Source organism: Ahaetulla prasina, chromosome 1 (assembly GCF_028640845.1).
Source record: "Ahaetulla prasina isolate Xishuangbanna chromosome 1, ASM2864084v1, whole genome shotgun sequence".
Classification (NCBI taxonomy): domain Eukaryota; kingdom Metazoa; phylum Chordata; class Lepidosauria; order Squamata; family Colubridae; genus Ahaetulla; species Ahaetulla prasina.
Window position 1 is genome coordinate 64,896,629 of NC_080539.1, and position 12,631 is coordinate 64,909,259.

The window sequence follows — 12,631 nt, forward strand, 5'->3', positions numbered from 1 at the left end:
ATAGGAGTGAATTTGATACAAGGTTCAGAATGCTCATGACAAGCCTAAAGATCAGATAAAATCTCCTCTCTCTAAATATTTCCCATTCCTTTTGTTGATTCTACTATATCTTCCATAAATTACAGATAGTACAGTTTCAGGCATAGATATTTGGAGGTTAGCCCATTTATAACAAATGAATCTCACTTTCAAATAAAGTGCACGCATGGGCTTGTGCTTTTGCTATGGATATCCATGAAACCTTGACCGTTCAACTAAATCTAATCTAGCATTCTTACCATCAGTTGGTAAATATGTATGTAAGTGTGTGTGAAAGTGTGTGTAGCAAAAAGGCTGCAAGTTAATAGAATAGAATAGAATAGAATAGAATAGAATAGAATAGAATAGAATAGAATAGAATAGAATAGAATAGAATTCTTTATTGGCCAAGTGTGATTGGACACACAAGGAATTTGTCTTGGTGCATACGCTCTCGGTGTACATAAAATAAAAGATACCTTCATCAAGAATCATAATCACTTCAAAGTAACTAATAACTTCTTTCCATAATATTTTGTCTAAGGGTAGAACCATAGTTCATGACACACAGCTAAAGGTAACACGAGATATCACGGTTTACTATCAACTGAAACCTGGAGATTACATAATCATTCCAACAACATCACCACAAAACCAAGAATTAAAGTTTCTTCTACGAATCTTTCTAAGAAGTCAAGGCGATATAAGGTAAAGCAATCATAATTAGAACATGAATAGTGTCAGGCAAAAAAACCCCACCTTTTCCTTTGTCATTTAAAGAAGCTTGGTACTCTTAAGGACAGACATCCATTTGTCTTCTAGCTGTTTTATGACAAATTAAATCTGTCTAAAAAAATTGCTGAACCTTTGATGAGATTATTTGAACTATCTAGTACTTGACAATAATATTCTCTTCTTAGGTTTGATGGTTGATATTTGACAATACTTAATTCTTGTCATGGAGCAGTGTTTTACATTTGATAATATCTGATGATCAATATGGAGTAACATGGAGAAATTGAATATGTTTGAAAGTTTGTATGTAATGTACGGTAGTATGTAGCACTTAACTGAAGATTTTTTATTGTTGATGAAATTAAATCATCTGAGAAGCTCCATTAGAAAACCAAATATAGATCTCCATCTTACATGATATTCAGTCTAATATAATTATGGTATTGATTATCAAATATTGGACAAGATAATTTTACCTAAGGCAAAGCTGTATTATCCTGGATCCCTTCACATGCACTTAACTGTGCAGAGAGCTGTTACTAGAGTGTAATAACTACAATTCCATTGTCTTGATTTATCAGACAATAAAACATAATTTTCATTTTGGATTTTCTTTTTAGAAAGTCATACTGCTTATGTGGACCTTGGTCCCCCTTGGGACAAAAGCATATTCTTGTCAAAAAGAATTGTGGAAACACCCATAATTTAGTATTTGGGCACAGATAATGATTTGCACACTATTGCTTGATAAACACATATCAAGGTTGAATATGATAACACACTGTCCTCTCTGGATCTTGTAAGCAATAAATAAAAATAGTCCGTCCTGATGCAGTTCTCATTTTTGTGTGTGATATTTTTTCCCCCCTTTTAGGGAGCCAATCAATGAATTGAGTTCAGAGACGACAAAGGTATGTGGATATAAAGAAGGAGATGGGTAACCTGAGGATGCACAATGTATGCGATCTCCAAACTTCTCAATATTGGAATGGGTTTTTGAGGCAGCAAATACATAAAACCCATACTCGAGGAACAATTTAAGCTCTTAGATAAATTTAAGTTAGATGATAAAGAAATAACAAATCTTAAACTCCACCCAAAATTGCAGAGGAAAAAAAAAACTAGAAAATCATTGACATTGGACACCAAAATGTTGCCGCACTCCAATAGAAATAGTTGTACAGCCTTTGTACGCTAATTGATCTCTAAGATCTGGAGAGAACCATCTTCCTTTGGGGCCTTTGAGGTGAAGAATTTTTTTTTACTTTAAACGAAAGACATCTATTATTGATGTTCTATGAATCAGACAGAATTGAAAAGGAGCTCTGGGCCTGAATCCTCTCGCAAGCCACAGCAGTCCCACTGTATTTAGAAATGTAGAGACAAGGCTAGCATTAGATTTTATATTGTGGCAGTGCTAAAGTCATGATTTTATTTATTAACTATGGAAGCAACCGATGTTCATGCTGATCCTTAAAAGGGCCTTTGGGAATATGGCAACCCAAGAGTTTCTGCCTTCCTTAGGCCTGCATGGATGCCTCTGTTTTAATCTAAGTGCCATTGTTTTCAGAAGTAAATTTAGTTGTCACTAGCGAAAGAGTCTTTTAAGTGGTGGCATCCCAATTACAGTAATGTTTTATTTATTTTTATTTATTTATTTTATTTTGTCACACAGTATATATAAGCATAAGCATGAAATAACTATACAATATATAAGCATATATATAAGCATGAGTATGTAATAACTATATTAATTGGATATAACGAAAGGAAACAATAGGACAGGAACGGTAGGCACGCTTGTGCTCTTATGCACGCCCCTTACAGGCCTCTTAGGAATGGGGTGAGGTCAATAGTAGACAGTTTTTGGTTGAAGCTTTGGGGATTTTGGGAAGAGACCACAGAGTCAGGTAGTGTATTCCAGGCATTAACAAATCTGTTACTGAAGTCATATTTTCTGCAATCAAGATTGGAGCGGTTAACATTAAGCTTAAATCGATTGTGTGCTCGTGTATTGTTGCAATTGAAGCTGAAGTAGTCTTTGACAGGAAGGACATTGTAATAGATGATTCTATGAGTTAGACTCAGGTCATGTCGAAGGTGGCATAGTTCTAAATTTTCTAAACCCAGGATTTCAAGTCTGGTGGCATAAGGTATTTTGTTGTATTCAGAAGAGTGGAGAACTCTTCTTGTAAAATCTTCTTGTAAAATGTTCTTTCATAGAGGATCATCTACTGCCTATTTTGATGTTATCTCAGTGCCACCTCAATTTTTCCTGGTATGCTATAGCCTTATTCCAAGGTGGATCTTGATTATACTGAGCTTGTATATTAGACATTGCAATTATATCATGTTTTAAATTATTTTTATTATTATTTATCAGAAGGAATTAAGCAAAGATGATGCCGTATATTTCTCCATTATCAGTAAAATGAAATACAATGTTGAAAGTCTGCCTCTTTGGCAGTGTTTAAAAACGGGACTAGCATTGCTATCCTTTCTTCTGTTTGAAATCTCATCTTCCTATTCTCCTGAGAGGAACAGGTCAGGCTATTTGTTTTGCATTTAATGCCACCACTGTAACACTCAGGATCGATGAAAAAGGAGCTGTAGCACTTCACTATTTTATTCTTTCAAATCTTAGGTTGCCCTGAAAAACAGATTGCCTAATTGTCCTTGTGACACCATGCAATTTAACACTGAAGTCAAAAGGCTGCTCCAAATTTATACCAAGTAAAGTTCAACCATTTTTATCAACAGTGGAAGTATTGCAGCCTCCTGAGATAGAGAGGTTAAATAACTTGTTTAAGACCAACTAGATGCAGGGGATTCCTACCATGGCAACTTTAAGCCTGGAGGACTTCAACTCCCAGAATTCCCCAGCCAACATTCAAACCATGGTTTTATAGCTTTTAAACTCGCTTAAGTGTTCATGCTGGAAAGGAAGCAAATGCTTTCCCCTTAGGTAGGTTCTTCTGAAAATATCATTGATGCTGGAGGGGGGAGAGACGTCCCCCACCCCCATTGTGGGTGGCCCTCGTTTTACTTACACATCTCAAGTTACTAAAATAAGGCCAGACCAGAATTTGCTGCAAAAAGTGTAGTCTTTTTTCGGAGGGAGGGTTACTTTATAAATGAACACAATCACAATGGTGGACAGGTTTGAAACATTCCTGAAGGGCATATTTTTCATGATCTTATTATCCACAGTTACGGATAATGAGAGTGAAATGGGTATCCCATGAATAATGACAGTTATCTGTATCTCACCAACATTTATTTATTTCCTTGTTTTTATTCAGTCTGGATACTCCACCTGGCTGAGTGATTCACAAATAGTAACATAAAAAAAAAACCCCAACAGTAACCCAAACTAGATCTGGACCCAAAATGCAAACAGGAAAAAATAAAATAAACACATCCAAGGGGCTCATCCATCACTCCCCAAGGCTTGGAAGAACAACCAGATCTTCAAGAGTTCCTATAAGGGTATCCAATCTTGGCCACTTAAACTTGGCTGGCTGGGGAATTCTGGTAGTTGAAGTCCACAAGTCTTAAAATGTCCAAGGTTGCATACTCCTGGTTTACAGAATGAACACAAGGTGGGAGACACACATATCACATTCCAAGGGCTCTAAAAGTCAACAACCTTTGATGTGGATGACAGAAGCCTTCTTTTAACCTAGATTGTTTTTGTTTTGTTTCCAGCTGGTTTGTTATTCTGCCAGCTCTATCCTTCTTTTGTTTTTGTTGTTTTTAATTTTGCTTTTTGTGTTTAGTAAATTGTTCGGAATTGCAGGGAGTTAGGTAGAATCATCATCATCATCATCATCATCATCATCATCATCATCATCCATTATGGCTAGTAGCTATGGGTGATTGGGTTAAATTTTCAGTACATTATGCCTATGTAATTTAGTTATTATTTATTTATTACATTTACATATCACCCATCTCACTATCGAGTAACTCTGGTTAGCTTTCAGTGTCATCATTTTTATTATAAATTATATTATTATTATAAACACCTCAAACCACCATGGCACTGATATTTTGGGGAGAGAAAAAGGGTCTTGTGGATTCCATATTTGCCCTGAAAGAATTATTCACTTAGCAATGTGCAAAGTCTATCAACTATTGCTTGGGCAATTAATCAGTAGTTCAGAGAAGTTAAATGCAGCCACAGTGTTGGCTAGTAGTGCTACACATTGGTAGTTCAGAAATGCTTGAAGTACAATAGTTGGCAAAAGATTATTGTTTATAAGGTAGCTTTCGCTATATATAGCACACTCCATGAGTGCTGTCTCTCATCACTAACCAGCAAAGGGCAAAGGGAGTCTAAACCAGGGGTCTCCAACCTTGGTCCCTTTAAGACTTGTGGACTTCAACTCCCAGAGTTCCTCAGCCAGCTTTGCTGACTGACAGCTTTGCTGGCTGAGGGACTCTGGGAGTTGAAGTCCACAAGTCTTAAAGGGACCAAGGTTAGAGACCCCTGGTCTAAACAGAACTGGAGAGCACCAGGTTGCTGAAGCCTGGCTTCAGCTGATTCAAATCCTTACAGTACCAGTGAGAGTGCCAATTTCCTTTTTTTTTCAGATAGTGATGAACTCTTTGGTGTTTAACCAGCATTGAAGGGCTAGTCAGCTGTGCAGTACAGCTGTGATTGTCGGAACCTTTTTTTTTTTACTTTTTTAAAGCATTTTTTTTACTACCGGTTTGCCTGAACAGGTAGTTTTTATCACTATTGGTTCACCCAAACTGGAGAATTTCACCCCTGGATTATACTCAAGAGCATTCCAGATTTATGGATGCTCTTCTGTCTCATTCCACTTCTTCCTTGATCCCTAAATCTGGCACTTTCTCCCCACAGATCACTGAGACCTGCCTTCATCCTTGAGACTTTGTTGAAAACTTGCCATTTCACAAAGTTTTCATAAAATAACGTCCTTCCTTTTTTGTGCTTTAGCTGATTGCTGGTATCGTGCAGTCTTTTTGTTTTCTAGATCATGCACTTGCAAATGGCTTGGGGCCATTTGAAGTTTCGACACGGGTTGGAATTTAATTAGATAAATAACAAAGACATGAAGGATCGGATAATAGGGCTGTTTTTGTCACTGTCAGGCTTTTGAGGTTGGCCGCGCAATGTTGCCTGTTGTAAATGGCTAGAAACATAATGAATGAATAATAATGAGGTGTCTCATGTGGACTGATTTCTTGTGGCTGATTTTTATACATTTTCTTTCTTTCTTTTTGATGCAGGACCCAGACAACTATGAACGTGTCTTCTTAAGATATGCTTCTCAGGTTTGTTGAATGGAAGTAAAAATGTGAATCAACAAGGCTTGTAGAAATGAGAAAGGGAACTTTCCCATCTTTAAGGTGTTGGTTACGACCTTTAAAGCGCTCCATGGCTTAGGACCTGGGTACTTACGGGACCGCCTGCTGCTACCACATGCCTCCCACCGACCCGTACGCTCCCATAGAGAGGGACTTCTCAGGGTGCCGTCCGCCAAACAATGTCGGCTGGTGGCCCCCAGGGGAAGGGCCTTCTCTGTGGGGGCTCCCACTCTCTGGAACGAGCTTCCCCCTGGTTTACGTCAAATACCTGACCTTCGGACATTTCGTCGCGAACTGAAGACCCATCTTTTTATTCGCGCGGGGCTGGCTTAATTGGATTTTAAAAGGGAATTTTACAAATTTTAAATGGGGTTTTAATTTGATGATGATTTTTTAATATCAGGCTAATTTTGAATAAGTTTTTTAAGGGTATTTAAATTGTGTATATTTGTATTGTTGTTTTTATTTTGCCTGTACACCGCCCTGAGTCCTTCGGGAGAAGGGCGGTATAAAAATCAAATTAAATAAATAAATAAATAAATCTTGCAGTTAATCCATGCTTCAGCCATGCAGATCTCAAGAGTATCTCTCAAAATGCTATTGATTTGCTAGTTGTTATGACAAATCAGACAAGGGACCTGGCTACACAATAGATGGTTTGGAGTTGATTGCTTGTGGGGAGAAATATGTTCCTCAAGCAAGCAATTAACCGTAACCCTTGGCTACAAATAGATGTGGCTTCCTGGATCATATTTTAGTCTATCAGAATTACTTCCAGTTTGTACTTTCCACGTTTGGAAAGCAGGCATCAGTCAATGTTTGGGTAATTGATTTGCATTCTTTCTGAGCCAAGCTGCATGTGTTCACAGGAGATGCTCTTAATGGCTTAATAAACTGTTATAAAAGACTCCTTGACTTAGTTGAGAGAAAAATTGCTGCCAAAAGCCTCTGTACAATAGACCTCTCACAGCTAATAGATGTATCAGCACATAAAAGGTGAAAACAGCAGTGCTGACTGTGAAAGGTGCACACAGTTTGTCTCCAGGAGCATTCAGGGCAAGAAAGGAAAATGATAGTAGTCTCCTGAGCCAAGCAAGTCCTTGCTGGAAGATAGATACCTCCAGCTTCTATGCATCTAATCTAGGGCTCCTATTAAAACTCTTTGAACATGCCAAAACAAATCATCCCCCTTTCTTTTCTAATAATCTAATAATAATAATTCTAATAATCACTCAGAAGCTATAGTTGAGACCTAGCTTGGAAATATATATATATATGTGTGTGTGTGTGTGTGTGTGTGTGTGTGTGTTTGTGTGTGTCTTTGGTTATTCGGGTTTTCTCCCGTGTAAAATTGGAAGTGTCTTGGCGACGTTTCGACGAAGTCTCATTCATCATCTTCAGGCTTCAGCTTCGTGCTTCTGGGAGCAATGTGTGATTGCAGCTGTTTCTTCCTTTTTAACTGCTAGTGGGGGTTTGAACTGATTTGAAAATCAAGGAGTATATGAAATCCCATGCCCCACCTACCCCACCACATACATCAGACAAACCAACAGAAGAATAAGTGCATTGCATTCAAGTGCATTGAAGAACACAAGAACTCAGTCAAAAAAGAGGAACCAACTTCTTCCCTGGTCCAACACTTTAAAGCCACAGGACACGATATTGACTTTAAAAAGACCAGAACTATTGCCAAAACTGAACACTTTAACAACAGAATAATCAGAGAAGCCATCGAGATAGAAAAACGCCCACACAGCATGAACAAACGAGATGATGCCTCCCGCCTACCAGCCATTTGGAAACCCGCCCTTATTGACAAACGAGTCCCTAACACGAGGAATGACACCAGACCCACACTCACGAGGTCCACACAGGATGTCACCACCACACATCCACCCAGAAAGCAGACCCAAACCCACACTGATCAGGAAACACGACCAAGGACCAGAAGCCAGACCGCAGCTGCAACATTAGCCATTTCAAACCCCTCCAACCCATACATACAGCAGACAGACACCCACTATGAAGATGTAGCACGACCACAAACATGAAGCCAAACAACAGCAATGCAGCTCACCAGCTCAAATCCCCCTGGAATTCAGACTAATCTGAGCACAACCAAGCCCCCACCCAAACAGGACACACCCCCAGCCAATCAGAGCACAAAAAAAACCCATCCAATCAGAGCACAGCCAAGCTCCCACCCAATCAGTTCAAACCCCCACTAGCAGTTAAAAAGGAAGAAACAGCTGCAATCACACATTGCTCCCAGAAGCACGAAGCTGAAGCCTGAAGATGATGGATGAGACTTCGTCGAAACGTCGCCAAGACACTTCCAATTTTACGTGGGAGAAAACCCGAATAACCAAAGACCTACATACAAACACCCGCGAAAACCTCAGAAAATACACACACACACACACACACACACATATATATATATATATATATTTTCATAGATTTTCATGGGTATAGGTATGTAGGTCTTGGTGTATTCGAGTCTTTTCCCATGTAAGGTTGACAGTATCTTGGCGACATTTCGATGAGGTCTCACTCGTCACCTTCACAGAGATGACGAGTGAGAACTTGTCGAAACGTCACCAAGATACTCTCAACCTTACATGGGAAAAGACCGAATACACCAAGACCTATATACCTATACCCAAGAAAACCTACGAAAACATACACACACAGAGAGACACAGAGAGAGAGAGAGAGACACACACAGTGGTGGGTTTCAAATAATTTAACAACTGGTTCTCTGCTCTAATGATTTCTTCCAACAACCAGTTCATCAAACTGCTCAGAAAGTTAACAACCGGTTCTCCCGAAGTGGTGCGAAGTGGCTGAATCCCACCACTGCACACACACACATATACACATACATACATACACTGGTATATATGGCCACTGAATTTTTATATTTATATATGGCGTGTATGTGTGTATGAATTTATAAAATTCATACACACACACACACACACACATAATATCCTAAGAGATTAGACAAGGTTCTATACATTCTGCTTTAGTTTTCTATTTTGCTTTCCATTCCTACTGAGCTTATAAATTGAATATAATTCTTTGTTTTTGTTTGTAATTTTTATTTGTCAATTTCTGCGATTCTTTGAATCCCCCAAGCGACTGGTACTTTTACCTTGATTATGGCTTAATGGAGGAAATGGTGGTAACCATTTAAATCGGGGTCTCCAACCTTGGCAATTTTAAGCCTGGTGGACTTCATCTCCCAGAATTCCCCAGCCAACAGGCTGGAGAATTCTGGTAATTGAAGTCTGCCCGGCTTAAAGTAGCCAAGGTTGGAAACCCCTGATCTAAATCACTGTGGAATGAAACACTCATCTGTTTTGTTCTCTGTGTTTCATCTTTATTTGTTTTATTTTACTATCTTCTTTATGTGGAAATAGGAAGCTCGTTCAAGCAGTCAGCATATAAGTTGTTGCTTTTCCTATGTTTGGTAATTTTTAAGGCAACTGACTATTATGAGAAATCCACTTCTTAAACAATTGTTACAAAAATTAGCTGATTATTTGCCTATAGAACATGATAAAGAAAACATCTTTGTCTCTCGGAATGTGTATTTGTATTTCCCAATAATAAATGAATCAAGGGAATTTAGAGAAGAAACAATATCTTCAAATTAGCACATAAATAAACAATGAAATCTAGATTTTGTATCTTCCTCTGACGTCTGTCAAGTGCAATTCTTTCTTGCATTTTTAAAATGGAATATCTGGAACACTGCAAAAAGAAAACACCAAACAACAAATGAAGCCTAGAAAAAAAGGGGGGTGGGATAGAAAGAAAAGAAAAGAAAAAGAAAATGAGCTAGTGGGAAAGGCTGCAAATTATCCCAAATAAATAAAAATTATTTCCATAGATATAAAATTAAGAACTACTGTGAGAAATGAGACAAAAGGATTCCTATGCTTCAACTGCTATCTGAGATTGAAGCTGGGATGTTCTTCCTGGAATGGACAGTGACCTTTTAGACCATAATTCCTTCAATTAAGTGGATATAGTAACAAGACAAGTTTCCAAGGAACCATAGTGCTCATAAGCATGTTTTGTTTGTGTGTGTTTGTTCTACATTAGAGTTCCTACTTGGATGCCTCACAGTTACAAAGGATTCTGAATGATGTTCTCCTAAAAGGTAAAGTTCATAGTTTATGTCCAGTTTTAACTGTTATCTACATCTGATCCTGTCTCCTTACTTTTCTTTTGCGTTTGGTTCTATTCAGTTGCTGTTTCTTCAGTAAGAGGCATAATTGGTACATTGGGCCACATTAACTCTGTTTACTCACTATTGTAGGGACAAAGACTGCAAACCATCAGCAAAATGAGAATAACTGAGCTCCTGTTAAACAGTGCCTGTGTCTCAGTAGGACTGGGGTTCCAATTTGCTTAGCAAAAGGAATTTCTGATCATTAGAACTCAAAAGTCAGAATAACAGAGTTAGAAGGGACCTTGGAGGTCTTCTAGTCCAACCCCCTTGCTCAACCCTATACCATTTCAGACAAATGGTTGTCCAATCTTTTCTTAAAAACTTCTAGTGTTGGAGCATTCACAATTTCTGGAGGCAAGTTGTTCCACTGGTTAATTGTTCTCACTGGTAGGAAATTTCTCCTTAGTTCTAGGTTGGTTCTTTCCTAGATTCCACCATTGCTTCTTGTCTTGCCTTCTGGTGCGTTGGAAAATAGGTTGACCACCCTCTTCTTTCTGGTATCCCCTCAAATATTGGAACACTGCTTTCATGTCACCGTTAGTTCTTCTTTTCACTAGACTAGACAAATTAAATTGCTTCAATCTGTCTTTATATGCTTTCACCTCCAGCCCCCTAATCATCTTTGTTGTTCTTTTCTTCACTCTTTCCAGAGTCTCTACATCTTTTTTAAAATATGGTCACCAAAACTCAATGCAATATTCCAAGTGTGGTCATAATAATGGTTTTTTGATTAGCACTAAAACTTTCCAGCTTCTCACATTCCTCCCATCAATCCTTTCCAGATTCCCTTACAAATGAAAAGGGGGAAAAAAACCTCCTTTGGAGGCCTAACTATAATATCCCTTCTTTTGGCTATATATATTGTATATATTAATTGTAACTGGTTCACCTGAATGAGGTGCTTTGCCTCATACAGATACATCAGCAAATAAGGCATTGAACCAGAACTGATCCGTTGTTTGGCTTTGATCAAAGAGGCCTGTTAATTTGTTTATTTATTTATTATTTATTTATTTTGTCAATCACATATAAGATAACAGGCAAAAGTATAAACATAATTTGGATACATGAAAAGAGTAAGTAAAAAAACTGGAATATTAGGACAGGGACGGTAGGCATGCGGGTACACTTACACACTCCTCTTACAGACCTCTTAGGAATAGGGTGAGGTCAAGAGTAGACAGTTTAAACTTAAAGTTTTGGGGTTTGGGGAAGAAACTACAGAGTCAGGTAGTGCATTCCAGGCATTGACCACTCTGTTACTGAAGTCATATTTTCTGCAATCAAGTTTGGAGCGGTTTCCCTTGAGTTTGTATCTATTATTTGCTTGTGTATTATTGTGGTTGAAGCTGAAGTAGTCATTGACAGGTAAGATATTGTGGTAGATATTTTTATGTACTATGCTTAGGTCAGATTGAAGTCTGCGTAGTTCTAAATTGTCTTAAGCCCAAAATTTGGAGTCTGGTGGCATAAGGTATTTTATTGCGAGCAGAGGAGTGGAGGACTCTTCTTGTGAAATATCTCTGGACTCTCTTGATTGTATTTATGTCCAATATGCAGTGCAGGTTCCAGATAGATGAGCTGTATTCAAGGATTGGTCTAGCAAATGTTTTGTATGTAGTACAATGTTACCAGAGAAGAAGCTACGCAAGATTAAGTTAACAACTCTTAGTGCCTTTTTGGCAATGTTGTTACAGTGGGCTCTAGCACTTAGATCTTTAGAAATGAATACTCCAAGGTCCTTGACAGAGTTAGGGTCATCTATAAGGTCATGTCCATCTAATTTGTATTTTATGTTTTGATTTTTTTTGCCAATGTGCAAGACAGAGCATTTGTTGGTTGAGATTTGAAGTTGCCACTTGTTAGACCAATCTACCACATAGTTAAGGTCTTTTTGAAGGGCAGTTGCATTGTCTGTGGTGTTGAATAGTTTAACATCAGCAGCGAAGAGAACACAGTTGCTTTTAATATGATCACAAAGGTCATTTATGTAAAGTATGAAGAGTGTTGGACCTAAAACACTGCCTTGTGGAACACCACTATTAACAGGTACAGGATTTGATAGAGGGCTTCCTATTTTGACCACTTGTTACCTGTTTGATAGGAAGGCAGCTATCCATTTATGTAGGAGTCCAGAAATGCCATAGGATTTTAGTTTTAGAAGTAATTTGTCGTGTACCACCGAATCAAAAGCTTTAAAGAAGTCTATGTAAACTGTGTCTATTGCTTTGCCCTGATTGAGATGTGTAGTCCATATGTTTTTGCAATGTAGTAGTTGTGGATTACAGGATAATTTTT

The 12,631-nt window shown here is 38.2% G+C and overlaps 1 protein-coding gene across 1 annotated transcript in view; it reads left to right on the forward strand.

Annotated features, from left to right (window-relative positions):
- LOC131198755 (calpain-13-like) overlaps nt 1–12,631 on the forward strand; it is a 144,653-nt gene that overhangs the window by 93,940 nt on the left and 38,082 nt on the right. The window contains exons 13-16 of the mRNA XM_058184201.1: nt 563–726; nt 1,628–1,664; nt 6,013–6,057; nt 10,204–10,261. Of these exons, the coding sequence (XP_058040184.1) occupies nt 563–726; nt 1,628–1,664; nt 6,013–6,057; nt 10,204–10,261 (304 nt within the window). The remainder of the gene's footprint in view (nt 1–562; nt 727–1,627; nt 1,665–6,012; nt 6,058–10,203; nt 10,262–12,631) is intronic.